At 31.8% G+C, this 14,894-nt stretch overlaps 2 protein-coding genes across 5 annotated transcripts in view; one reads left to right on the forward strand and one right to left on the reverse strand.

Annotated features, from left to right (window-relative positions):
* The window catches only part of H2.0 (Homeodomain protein 2.0), a 160,288-nt gene that overhangs the window by 70,825 nt on the left and 74,569 nt on the right, over positions 1-14,894 (reverse strand). The window lies entirely within an intron of this gene.
* Positions 1,928-13,572, forward strand: LOC140432367 (uncharacterized). The gene is made up of 5 exons (XM_072520215.1): positions 1,928-2,085; positions 6,401-6,545; positions 7,087-7,284; positions 11,341-11,461; positions 13,100-13,572. The coding sequence occupies exons 1-5, from the start codon at positions 2,031-2,033 to the stop codon at positions 13,478-13,480; spliced, it is 900 nt and encodes a 299-aa protein (XP_072376316.1). The 5' UTR covers positions 1,928-2,030; the 3' UTR covers positions 13,481-13,572.

Raw genomic sequence — 14,894 nt, forward strand, 5'->3', positions numbered from 1 at the left:
TTATCAAAAAACGCTGGAAATAAGGATGCGAGAAACGGCGCTGTAGAAGACTCGCATATGTTCTATTTTGTCAAAATTCTATAAAAATCAAAACACTTGTCAGTAATGAAAGTAATGAATTCAAAAGGACTTTTTTAAAAATGGTTTGTATTAGCAGAAGTGATAGTAATTTAAACAAAAGATCAGAAATTCAAAATCTAAGCAAAATTATAAATTTATAAAACCAGTAAAATATCACATTTAAATTTAATTTTCATTATACTTGTTACATTTTTTGTATATATATATATATATATATATATATATATATATATATATATATATATATATATATATATATATATATTATAAAGTAGTTAGGTATTATTGACTGACACGTTATGTAAAATAAAGTTTTATTTTGAGGTTGCAGTCATTAATAGGGCAGGAAAGTAAAACTCTTTGTTCTTTAATCAAGCTTTCGCAAAATTTATTTGCTTCTTTAGGATATGCTAAAATATGGTATCAGTAAATACAACGAAATTAGAACTAAAAAGCATTGTATAAAACTAGTAAAAAAACTTACAACATGAGGTTAATCCATTAAATTTTCAAATTTGCAAAACATTAAAACTTAACTTATTTTAAAAATTATACAGTTATGTAAGTACAATATTCCAATTTATATCCTAGTCATCCAAGTCTACTACTTATTAAATCAGCATTAAGCCAACTGCAAACTATGAACATAAATGTCAACTTTGTATGGATTCCTTCCCATATTGGAATTGCTGGTAACGAAGAAGTAGATTCCTTGGCAAAACTAGCAATCTCGAGTCCGGAAGCTGTAGAAATCAGAAGCATTCCACATCTAGATATAAAACCCATAATCAAGAACTTAATAATCAATGATTGGCAGACCAAGTGGAATCAGTCAACATCCAAACTACGAGAAGTAAAACATTCCATATTACCTTGGAAATCAACCCCAAATAAGCGTAAACATCAAACCATCCTATCTCGTCTGAGAATAGGCCACACCGCCATCACCCATAAACATCTGCTAGAGAGTGAATTAAAACCAAAGTGCAACATATGTGATATTGTGCTCAGTGTTCGCCATATTTTACTGGAGTGTCCTTTATATCGCATGGAGAGACTTCAATATAAATTACAAGATACCTTACAGGCAATATTAAGTGACGGAACTGATATGAAAAATTTGACATCATACTTACATTCCATAAATGTACTAAATAAACTGTAAACCTCTAAATTGTACAACGCCAATGACCCTATGAGGTTGAGGCATAAATAAATAAAAAAAAACAAAAAATATTCCAATTTAATTTAATTTTACAAAATTAAATTAAATTGGAATATTGTACTTACATAACTGTATAATTTTTAAAATAAGTTAAGTTTTAATGTTTTGCAAATTTGAAAATTTAATGGATTAACCTCATGTTGTAAGTTTTTTTACTAGTTTTATACAATGCTATTTAGTTCTAATTTCGTTGTATTTACTGATACCATATTTTAGCATATCCTGAAGAAGCAAATAAATTTTGCGAAAGCTTGATTAAAGAACAAAGAGTTTTACTCTCCTGCCCTATTAATGACTGCAACCTCAAAATAAAACTTTATTTTATATATATATATATATATATATATATATATATATATATATATATATATATATATATATATATATATATATATATATATAAAGAAACAACGTGACGATATGGTATTTAGCGAAGTCAAAATTCTTTAAAACCGTGTATATATACATATTACAAAGGTCTTTTAAGCACTAATCGTAGCACAATGGCTAAAATACAACGTACTGGCTAAAATTCTTTGCACCCTTTGAAGTGGTTCCACTCGAATCCATCACTTTAAATACAATTGTATATTAGGTAATCATGATTACGACTTAGCCCAAGTGAGGTTTGTTATCACAAAGTCAAGTCGATAGGTTTTTTCGTATAAATACAAGATCTGTCTAAATTTGTCCACTTTCAGTTTGTAAAGAACTAATAGCAACAATGTTTGCCACTAAAGTCGTCTTACTCTTGGGATTTGCCCTTTTCGTCTCAGCTGGTAAGTTTTCAAAATATTTTTAATTTAAAATATTGTGGCTATATCTATTTATTCGTATTTTTGGTTCGAGATTGTTTAGAGTAGAGCAACCAGAGACAAATTCATGTTGTTGTGTTGGATTAAAATGTTACTGGAGAATGAATTTGGGTATCTCATCGGAAATAATAGCTTCCATGATTTTGTTAACTTGTTTCTATCCTATGTATGACTTTTGTTCTCGTTCTGATTACATGTTAATAGCGCTTCTCTTGTTACCTTCCTCCTGTTGTCTTCATATGATTTTCGTCTTTTATTCTTTTCTGAGTAAATACCCTGTTTTCTAAATATTTTACCTCCCTGACCATGCAACTTGTTGCGATTCAAACTTATGGCCGCGAGACAAACACCAAGCAGACAGTAAAATAGTATAAAAACAAGAAGAAAAAAATACCCGTTACTTATTCTGTTAATATTAGTCAGTTTTCACGGCCCTTTAATTTTCGTCAATATTATAAAATCATGGAAACAAAACATTATTTGAATCTATCTTTTTTTTTTAAACAAAACATCGTCAACAAAACGATTTATCACCATCACTGGCTTGATAACCTTTTTTGGGTCTTGCATGTTTCAGGATTCTTCTTAGTTCTGATCTTTTTCGTGCTTTTGTTCTCTAATTTTTTATTTTTAAGATATGATTTTCTATTTGTTCGATGTAAGTCAGCTTCGGTTTTCCTCTTGTTTTTTTTTTCTACTGGTACCTGTTTACTTATTTTATTTGATATTTCGCTTTCTTCCATTCTTTCCACATGTCCCATCAACGCAGCCGCACAATTTTTAGAAATTTTATTATGTCCAGATCATGTTACGTATATTGTATTGTTTACAGCTAGATCTTCTCTGCCAAATTCCGTTTTCAATTGTGCCTTCGTATATGTCACACAAGATTTTTGTTTCCAATGTAGCTAATATTGTTTTCTCATGTTTGTAGAGTGTCTGGTTTCTGAACCATATGTGAGTGAGTGATTACCGGTCTTATTAAGGTTTTGTGTATTTGGCATTTTGTTTTTTTTTTATAGGGCGTTATTAATTTTAATTATCTATTTAAGGTATCGTTTATTGGCAATGAATATTAGGCTCTTCACTTCAGGTGTTAATATATGTTACTAGGGATCCTAAGGTTGTATAAAGTTTTTTACCGCTTCTCTTCTTCTTCTTTTAGTACCCTGTCCGATTATCAAAGGTTCACGATCATATTGGCAAAAACAACTTTGTTTACGGTAACTGGAAACATGTTAGCGAATATCTCTTGATACCACTCTCGGAAATTTCGGAGCCAGGATGTTCTTCTTCGGCCTTGAAACTCCACATTTCAAACCTCAAGTTTTTCCATTAGTGTTTCTGTAGAAGTCAAGCTTTCAATGTCAAACAGCAATGTTTATAATATGTGGCAGCGTATTAATCTGATTTTAAGGTTTAATATAATATCTCTAATATTGAGAATTTTATTTAGTTTATAGAAGGCGACTCTGGCTTTTTTTATGTGTATTCTTCGTTCTTCGTTTATATTCCAGTTATCGTTAATATTGGCGCCCAAATAGTTAATACTATGGATTCTTTCTAACTCTATTCCATACGCTCTGATGTTTATTGGATGTAACTCTATGTTGCTGACAACCATAAGTTTTGTCTTAGAATTGTTAAGATTTAGCCCATATTCAACATGTTTCGGTCACCCTGTTTGTAAGTCATTGCAAGTCTTTTTTATTGGATGCAATCAGTACCGTGTCGACTGCGTATCTGGAATTGTTGACGATAATTCCGTTGATTTTAATGCCAGTATCTTCTTTGGCTCTCAGGCTTCTTTAAAAAAAATAAATTCGAAGTAATTTAGTATGTTATGTAGTTATAGTTTGTATGTTTGCATATTGATATCAATACAAATTTTTGATAATACGAAGGTCTTGGTCATCAATTCCCACCTATTTGTCGTGGGTTACCCGGTCAAAAGCCTTTTCGAAGTCAATAAAACTATACTGGTTGTTCTATATTTCTCTGGTTCCAAGGTTGTTTCTGAAACCAAACTGTGTTTCATTTAGTTGTACTTAAATTTTTTGTTGTAAAAACTCGAGTGCAGTATTTTTAAGAAAATTTTCAGTACATGGCTCATTAGACTAATAGTGCGATGATCGCTACATTATTTAGCGTTTTTTTTTTGGTATCATTCCACATGTCTGTTTCGTATATTTTATTAAAGATGTTTAAAAGTTGTTGATTTCCTATTCTTTGATAATTGTATAGATCTTTCCATATTATCGAATATGTTTCATATTTTCATGTTTTTGACCATTCAATATATTTTCGATTTGTATTTCTATTCTTTCGTCATCAAACAGTTCCTCAATACATTCCCTTCACCTTTTCAGTTTGTCTTGTTCATTGACTATGGTATTTTTCTGTTTATTAAGTAAACTACTTGAAGTTGACCTATGTCCAGTTATTTCTTGCACCTTTTTGTACATACTAAACGTGTCATTCTTTTTCTGCAGTTCTTCTATTTCAATACATTTGCTGCTGTACCATTTTTTTGCATCCCGGATTTTCCTTCTGATCCCTAGACAGTCTTTTAGTTATCTTGATTGAATTCAGTATCATTCAGTAATTGTTATATAATCGATATAAATTCTTACAATCTTCTCTTTGGTATCTGCTGGTGACTTTCAAGTGTATAAACGAAGCTTGGGTAGTTTATGCAATGTATTTGTCACACATAAATTGTTCTCTACCCAGAATTCTACAAAACGATCTCACTTGTCATTAAGTTTTGTTAAGTCCGAAATTGTCTGCAATGTTTTCTTGTCTACTTTTTTTCACTTTGGCATTAAAGTCCCCCATTTTTATAATAATGTAATATCTTTAAATCATCATACAAATTCTCTATATCATCTTCACTACAGCTCGTTGTAGGCGCATAAACTTGGACGAGATTAATATCCACTGGCTTTGAGTTTAATTGCATCATGATTACTCTGTCCGAAATGCAACTTACAGATTTAATACAACTAGAGACTTCTTTATATACAATGAATGTCGCACTATTCCGGTGGGTATTGCCTTCTTCTCCGTAGTAAAATACGTCGTGGTCATCTATGCTACATTTACCAGTTCACGGCCAGCGCATCTCGCTTATCCCAAGAACTGATATATTGAGCCTTATCATTTCACATATGGTGTTTTGTGTCCTACGGTGAGAGTAGAGATAACGGCCTGGGAAGTCCCGTGTGCTTGCCTTCTTCTGCCGGAGCTTGGTGTCCGAGGACCATGATCAGTATACCTTTTCTTATCATGTATCAGTGCCATTATGAATGAACTAGGAAATAATAATGAGGTGGAAGGATAAAGGAATGGGACAAGTTTTTTTACCCCCTACCCTTCAAGGTTCCAATCTCTTATTATTAGAATTTATAGCTTATATCTTATTTCTCCATTTTTACTTGAATTTATATATTTTCTTTAGCTTAATTGGTTTTAAGGCCACTATTTTGTGCAGCTCATTCGATTTGATTAAATGCCCCTAAAATTTATCTTTTTAACATCGCGAAAATGTCAACATCACTTGCAAACGCTAGTATTTGCACACTTTTATTTTTTATTGTACCTCAATTATTGACTCTTGCATTCTTTATTTTTTCGAACATTTGACGCATGATAAGGCGTCTACCTGACGTAGTCCATTTTTCACATCTACTGTTTCCGTTAAATCATTTTGTATACGGATTTTTCTTCGTTTTTTGAGTTTCTTTTAGAGTTTATCACATTCTTTTATTGTCTGTTAATAATTCTCGGTTAATATTGTCATTTGCAATTTCGTCTATGTCTATGTCTGTATAAAGTCGATGTGTCTGGTACTTATATTGTTGACTTCTCCCTGCAGAAGCCACATTGATATTTGCCAACTTATCTTCAGCGTTTGTTCTAAGCTTTTCATGAATGAAATGATAAATTAATTAGACATCCAAAATTATATAATTTATTATTTCTTTAATAATCTATATTGTTCGGAACCTATTTTATTGTTGCACTTTAATATTATTTACTATCTTTAATGAGAACTTTTAGCAATTTCAGTTGGAAGTATGTTTATGTTGACGTTTTGATTTCCACTTCTCAAAATCCAAAAAAGTTTATATAAACTGGAAATCTAAACTTCAAGTAGACATATTTTGAACAGAATAGTAAAAAACTTGAATAATTTCCTTAAACATATAACTTCATTTAATAACATGGGTTTTACATCGAACCTAACAAAATTGTAATAAGATAAATTAAATTATAGGAAAAGATCTTGACACTGGCTATGAAATTCTGAGATGCGCCAACAAAGCAATGAGAGTAGGAGTACCTGAATTGGGAGTTCCACCACACGATCCCTTCGTCGCTATCAGAAACGTATCATGGACTGGAGATATCGGTGTTGCAAGGTAATACAAATTTTTAGGATTATCTGATCCATTTGATACTGTAAATCTTCGTTCATTTTATTAAACTTTTTTTCAGCTCTTTGGTAAATATTATCAATAAAATGTAAGAAATATATTATATAAGATATAGGGTTACTTTTTTTTTAAGTCGATAAGAACTTATCCTTCTAATTTTCAGTTTTCCATTTTATTGTCGTTAATATATTTCAGTTTATCGTAACTTATTTATTCATTTATTTCGTCACCGTCTCAAATTCTTTACACAGGTCTTCTGTAAGATGGTACTTAAATTTTTAAATTTGAGTTAAATTTTCTTTTATTTATTCTTATGCAACTGAATGAAAATGAAGTACTTACTCTTCTCCCCCTCGTTTAGATATAACATTGATATGGTTATCGTCACAGTTTTATTTACTATTTTATATTTTTTTATTTAGGAACTAAATAAAATTTGTATACGATAATTTTTTTGTTCGTTCATTTAATTTAACTTCAAATTTCTATTGCATTCTTGTAAATCATATTTGCTTGTCATTTTTAGTACCCACATTGACCTTAATACCTTAAGATGGTATGGTCTTGCCGACTGGGATATCTCAGCCAAGCAAATTAGTGCTGACACTGACTTCGAGGCTGTCTTTGATTACACCACATACTGGCCCAGTTTTACAATCTCCGGAAACTACGCAGCTACTGTTAAAGAACTTTTCCTTACACAACACTACAAAGGAAACTTCAAGTAAGTATATGTAGATATAAGTCAATCCTTTTAAAACAAATAAAGAAATAGCTGAGCAGCTGATCTCCCCAGAAATAAATGTAAAGAAACTAACAGTGGCAATAGAGAAATTTATTTTGGCACAGAAAATTTAACTCTTGATAATTTGAAATAAAGTTTTGACACTTTAAATCATTGTTAAACAATTTGTATATTATTTTTATTTAATTGGCTAATTAGAAGACAGGAATTAAATAAAATTTAAATTTCGTTCAATACAATTAAATATAATGAAAAAAATATTTAAAAAAAATTTTTGCACGTATAAACAAATCAATCAGAAATACCAATGTTCCTATCTTGAAGAATTAAACTGAGTAGCCCAAAATTAAATTAACTTTTACAATGAACAGATACTAATTGATCGAAAATTGATAAAAGGAAACATTACAAATTAATTTTATTATTTGTTTCGTCTCAAACTTTATGCATCTGCAATATTGTTCCCAAAACACACGGTTAAATTTCCATTCTGAAATGTCCCTAACTTCGTCATTCAAAAGCTCTGTAGCTAAACACTTTCTTTTATCTACTTGTCTAAAATTTTCCCAATGAATAATAACCAATTTGTACTTACAATAAATACTGCAAAAACTTAAACTGCAACTCCTCCCAATCAGCATTCATAGACCAATACTGTTACCAATTTTTAACACTTATTTACAAATTACTTTTACAACAGTTCACAACTACCGGCATTTTATCACTTCCCAGGATTCGGTGTTCTTTCTTCTTAAGTCAGAAATAGACAACCATTTTTTTCAGGCTTTCAAATTCTATCATCCAAAATTTCTTTCCAAACTCTCTTTTTAGCCAATGATTTTTTCGTATCATTTTCCAATTTCTCAAAAACTCACTCAATTTCTGTTTTCGATAAACAAAATAACAAAAACTTCACTAATTAGCTTTGTATAAATTCCTAGAGATTTTTAAAAACCCATTCCAAAAACAATAGCCACCGTTAGTTGCTTATCCATTATTTATTCAAACTATGCTATGAAGAAAACAGGTAAAAGGATTTTTTTTATGAATTTTGATAATGCCACAAAGTCGATTTTACATATTTTAAATCTAATACTACATAATATTCTAAAGGACTCCGGTACTTTTCTTATGTAAAAGTGGTTACAGTTAAATTAGCTAAGACTTTTGCCCCAAGGCTCAGAAATTAATTATTTTTGACTTATTCTCTTCTTGATGTGCCTATCCGTTACGAATGTTGGCGATCATCAAGACAATCTTTATTGTGAGACGTGTTGTCCCACAATATACAGCATCTGAATCTCAATAAACACGAATATAGTATCGGAATGACATTTCTTAACGTTTCTGTCATATTTGTTTTTATTGAGATTCAGATGCTGTATATTGTAGGACGTCATGTTTATAAATTCATGATTGTGAAAAAGTTTTACAAAAACAACATTTTAAAGCTCTATAACGTAATCAATAGAAACAATTGATTTCTGAGTCTTGAGCCACTGAGAACTTCTGATTATGATGACCAAAACTACTTCCCTTCAAAGTTTCAGTCAGTTTAACTGAAGCACTTTTAGATAAGTAAATAGGAAATACACCAGGAATATTTGCACGAAATGTGGCTAAGAGTTTAAGCTTATATAACGTTTCAGGGGGTCATCTTGAGCATAGTTTGTTGGTACCTATTTAAAATTTTATTAGTGGTACTTTCTGTTATTCTTTTGGCTTAATGTTATTGCATTAAATAGCTCTTGAGAATGTATTAAAAAAATGTTTATTACCTTTTTTTGAGAATAAGAACTTTTGATCAGCACCACTAGAGTCATGCTGCACTCTTTGCAAATTTAACTGAAACTACTTTTACATAAAAAAAGTGCTGGGGCCCTTTAAGTCCTTAGGCCTAGCCCTTAGGCCCTAAGTCCACAATAAATTGACAACTTGCTCACAGCTGGTCGCTACATTTCCGTTTCCAGTCTTTGCCTTCAAGTTGTCCCATCTTGGCTAAACCATCTTTTCTTTTTCTTTTTTTGAAACGCTCAATTGTTAATTGCTTCCGATGCTAACAATCTGTTTCTGATTTCTTTATTAAGAATCAAGTCTATTCTAGAAACTGTTGCCAGGAACATTGTTTTAGGTAGTCAAGCTATACTACTGTACGTAGTCTTTTGTCTTCTTTTTTCATTGTCAAACTTCGCAGATATATGTAAAAACTGTATCAACCATGGTTTGACCAATGTTCTTTTTTTTTAATTTTGCTAATGTTTTTATCTCACCAAACAGAGTTAGGTGCAGCATGTTTTCGTGCCTTTTGGAACCTGAATTTCGTGTTTTATCTATATATACCTTCCTCATCAACTACAACTCCAAGGTCCTTAAACTTTTTCACTTCTTTACTTATATTATCATCAGTCAAAACCTCAATTCTCACAGTTAAAGAGCGTTATTGATTAGTATACCCATTCCTTGTCAGGACTGGTTCCAATTTCTGCTGTTTCTACATAAACATTAAATAACAATAAAGGGACACTGCATCCCTCCCTAAGTCCTTTACTGGTGTACATAGGTTTGACAGTAAATCACCATGTTTTGTATAAGATATGCTGTTTGTGTACAGTTCGCCGTTGGTTGGCGATTTAATTAGATAGAAACTATTAGCAATATTCTTAAGTCAGCAATAATTTGTTTCTAGTGATGCTGCCGTATACCTTTTTTAAGCCAATAAAAGTTATATGTAGGTCTTGATTTTTGATCATCTTTTTAGCTTTTTGTTGTAGAAAAAATAAATTATCTACACAAGAACGTCCTGTAGTAAAACCGCTGATCTAATCTAATCATGGTGAAAGTACCTACAATATTGCTATTTTCCTGTGTTTTAACTCTGGCGATTAAGTCAAGTGCTAATATTATATCCTGGGGTGATTTGGTATGTACAGCATTACCAGGCCTTTTAGGTCCATTGCTGGATGGATCATTTCCATCGTTTTGTGTTTTTAGCCATCAGCTTCCAATCTCTGATTTCCATCTCTCTGACATCTTCCATCACAACCTCTTTCCATTTCTTCCTTGGTCTTCCTATCTTTTTTGCGCTCAGGTACTCTTCAAGCAATATTCTTGACTAGTCTATTACCTTGCATTCTTTTTAGATGTCCGAGCCATTCTAATCTACGTTTTTTTACCACTTTTGTTATTGTAGAGTGAGCATTCACGGTATACTTGTCATTTTTACCCATCTTACTTACACATTTTTTCTGGCACTTGGAATTCTTTTAGCGTTTCTAATAATTTGTTTCTGTCATTATATCGTAGGCGGCTTTGTAATCAATAAAAAGTACTTGTGCTGAAATGTTGTTTTAGCATAAAATTTGATCGGTTGTTGATCTTTTCTTGCATAATCCTCCCTGATATTCTCCTAGATTCTTCTCTACATATATTTCTAATCGTTTTTAATTAGTATATCGACCACTTTATACATTACCTCTAACAAGAATATTCCTCTATAGTTTGCGCATTAAGTTCTATCACCATTTTGGAATATAGGAATTATAATGAACTTGTTCCATTCTTGAGTCATTTCTTTGGTATCCCACACTTCTAGTATTAGCTCACTAAGTTGGTTTATTAAAGCCCCTCCTGTATATTTTAAGATCTCTGCCACAATGCCGCTCTTCCCGGGGCTTTTTTGATTTTTCATTTCTTTTATTATTTCTTTAATTTCTTCTCTTATGAGCTTTTGTATTTCTTCTATTACTATTTGAGGTTTAGGAACATTATAATTTTCTTCAGTAGTCACTCCGTCATTTAGCATCTCTTCGAAATATCCTTTTCACCTTTCGCATATTTGGTCTTCGTCCACTGTCAGGTTTCCTTGCTTTATACTTAAATAAAATAGACGTTCCTTTAACCAATATCAGGATATGTATAACTTTATTGATTCCTCAATAATACACAATGTCTACGTTTCACTTATTTTTATATTTATAATAAATCATACAAAATCTGTTAGTTTAGAACTGAAATAATGTAAGACAATTTTTTTAGAATAACCATGCAAAAACCAAAATGGACTGGAAGAATCAGCGCAGCTAAAATCGCCACTGTCTTAAAACCTAACACCACTGTAGACAGTTTTACCGTCGACTGGCACGTTGCAGATGTAAAAGTAAGTTTTTTCCAAGATACAACATTTTATTCTACATATTTAAGTCCCGGTATATTTATTACTACTACTAAATGCTGGCTGTATTTGATAAAGGAGTGTCATTACACCAATTAGAATGAATGGTTATACCAACGGATTACATCAATACCCAGTGACAGCCCCAGACTGCAAAAGGTGGTGTTTTGTAAAATGCGCTCTAATGATAAAAAAATCTATATTTTTCGACATTTACGTAAGCTTTGAGCAATTCCACCCGCTGCCAATGTTTTAAAGTTAATATCTAAGCATACCAGTTCACAAATTGGGAAAATGGATATTTCCTTAAATTATAATTGTCTTCATTTCATGTGTGCCTCCCATTCCGTCTAATTTTGGTTGAAATTTATAGTAAAGGATCCAAAAGACTTAAAAAGCTTTAACTCAAGTTTTGGCACTCAATTTTGAATCTCCTAAGCAGTTTAATTAGTTCACTATTTTGACGGTATCTTAATATTAAAACTGTTATTTTGTAGACATTTCCATTATTTGGCATATCTAATAATAAGTATATTATCTACATAGATGCTGAACTTCTCCTAAAATTGCTCAAGGAAACCTTTTAATGTTGTTCTGAAGCTATTTTCTGCTGGCATTTTATTATAATTTAATTTTTTCGGGAATTAATCAGAATTTCAGTTTAAAATATGTTTATTTTAATGTTTCGATTTCCACTTCGAAAATCGTTCTACAAAAAAAAACTATTTTCGTCGTAGAAATCGAACTGTTAAAATAATCTTATTTTAAATTAAAATCTTTTAATATATAATCTAAAATCACATTTTGAATATTTAGATATTTATTTAAATACTAAAGATTTTTAGAAATGTTATGCTAAAGCACCGTTTAATGAAGGCGTTTTTTTAGGCCTCGAAAAATTCCAAAATTATTGGTATTGTTATTGTGTGTATTAGTTCGTATCCAACAAAATGAATCTAAATTTTCTCAAATAATTACAGACCCTAATATATCTAATAAATTTCATTTAATTGTGCAAGTAATGTTTAAAAGCCTCTTTTATTCTTACCGCTAAAATCAACTAAACCTGTTTCACACTTTTCTCTCCATATCACTACCTACCAAAAAGTTCACAAAAAATGGCATTTCTTTTTTTTTATTATATCCACATATCCAACTATTGCTCATATGGTGAGTCCTTTATAATTTTTATCGCAGCTGGAATCTTCTTTTTCAAGAACATATATCAAGGTATTATTTATTTTAAACAACCTAGGATATGCAGCTCATATTTTGATACGCGATATCTAAAAGTAGTTCAGAGTTCAAGCTTAGTCAATTTTAGACAACGTACAGCACAGCTTTGTGGTGTGGATTGCCTATCAAACAGTATTTTTTGTTTGTTTGGTTTTATATGACTGTGGACACTAAATCCATTCTTCATGCAAAACAGTATTATCTATTTAATTTGAGGTTTGCTTGTATGTACGTAATTACAGTAACAGGTAATCCCACTCCAATTTATGTAAGTACGATTATTATAATATTTGAGTTGTATTAGTAGAAAATTTTATTACGTACGTTTGATTATACACGTTCTCAATGGACATTAAAGTATATTGAAATTATTTTTTTCTTTTACAGGCCTCCATCACTGGATTGGGACTAATTGGAGACGCCACTGCTCTTGCTATCCAAGAAGGTATTGAAACTGCACTCAATACTGGTCTTATCGGAAATGCCGTTGGAGACTTCCTTAAAATGAGATTCAACACTGTCTGGTATCCCACTGGCAAAGTCTGGCTTCTTATGGACTGGTGCAAAGCCAACAGCGGCTCCACTCAGGTACCATCGTCTGCTGCACCAACGACAGCTGCACCATCGACACCTGCACCATCGACAGCTGCACCATCGACAGCTGCACCATCGACAGCTGCACCATCGACAGCTGCACCATCGACAGCTGCACCATCGACAGCTGCACCATCGACAGCTGCACCATCAACAGCTGCACCCTCTTTTTAATCAAATAATTATTTAAAAAATTAACTAGAATATAGTTTCCTCCAAATTTGTGATGACAGAATACAATAAAATTGAAATAATTATTTACCAAATTTAACAAACCTTTATTGAACAACCCCTTCTTCCAAAGGCTTAATCGCTTTTTCCAGAACCAAATTCGTAAAAAAAAAGTCAAAATTTGTATATTAAATACTTAATATACTTTATAAACTAGATAGGATGCAATGAAATTATTTACGGGAGGCCTATGTTCAGCACTGGACTTGAAACGGCTAATGATGATGATAATTTTTTTATCTAGATAATGTCTGAAACCGTGAATAGTCAGTGTAATGAAATTGTGGGGTGGCATGACTGAGATCTGTCATCCAATTCGATTCATTTAATTCTACACATGGGCTTTGCGTGTAACTAACATTGTAACTTTATTTAAAGCATTTTATTACTCTTTCCTTTCGGTAAATATACCGCTAACACTGACGTGCATTTTCTTGCATTCTTGCTTTATATTTTCAGGGCATTTAAACTGTTAAAGAGGAAGAAACGAAGAAATCAAATATCTGGTGTTCGCCACGACCCAAATCTCACTATATCGATACATTTATTTGAAAGTGACAGAAATGCTGGAGTAAAGCCCTTTTGTAGACGTATATGTTAACATAGGCCCAGCATACCAGCCGCGCGTACTGACGACAAGATCTCTTGCGGTTGTTCGATATGTCTATCTCTCTCTCTGTCTAGCGCATTGAAGTCATCACTCTCTCTCTCCCACCAAAAGAGACGTTGTTATACTTACTTGATGTAAGACAAAGACAATAAACAATGAAAAAAAGATATTGGTGGCACTTAGCTCTACAGACTGCTCAATCTATATTAATATACACGTCATGATCCTTTATTGCTTAGAGTAGGGAATTTTACCCGTCAACGACGAAACAATAGTAATCAGCAAAGAACCAACCAGATGTAAAATAAAAATTGATGGCATCAGCATTGAACAAGTAATGGAAATAAAATACCTTCGAATTACACTGTCCAGCTATAGAGACATAAACAACGAAGTAAGAAATCAAGTAAAAAAAGCAAATAGACTGGCAGGATGCCTTAATAATACTATATGGCGAAACAGACACATTAACACTAAGATGAAGTCAAGAATTTATAACACCAGTGTATATAGTAATAATGACATATATCTCAAAAACAAGACGCGACACAGCCACAACACAGAGGCTATTGGAAACTGCAGTGATGAGAGTACTGAGAAGAATTACACGAAATATGCTGAGAGATCGAAAGAGAAGTAAAGACATTAGAAAAAAATGTAACGTACAGTGTATGAATGAATGGACACTAAATAGAAAAAGAGTGAAATAACCATATAAGCAGAATAAGGAGAAACCGTCGTCAAAAT

The sequence above is a fragment of the Diabrotica undecimpunctata genome, chromosome 1, assembly GCF_040954645.1.
Source record: "Diabrotica undecimpunctata isolate CICGRU chromosome 1, icDiaUnde3, whole genome shotgun sequence".
Lineage (NCBI taxonomy): Eukaryota > Metazoa > Arthropoda > Insecta > Coleoptera > Chrysomelidae > Diabrotica > Diabrotica undecimpunctata.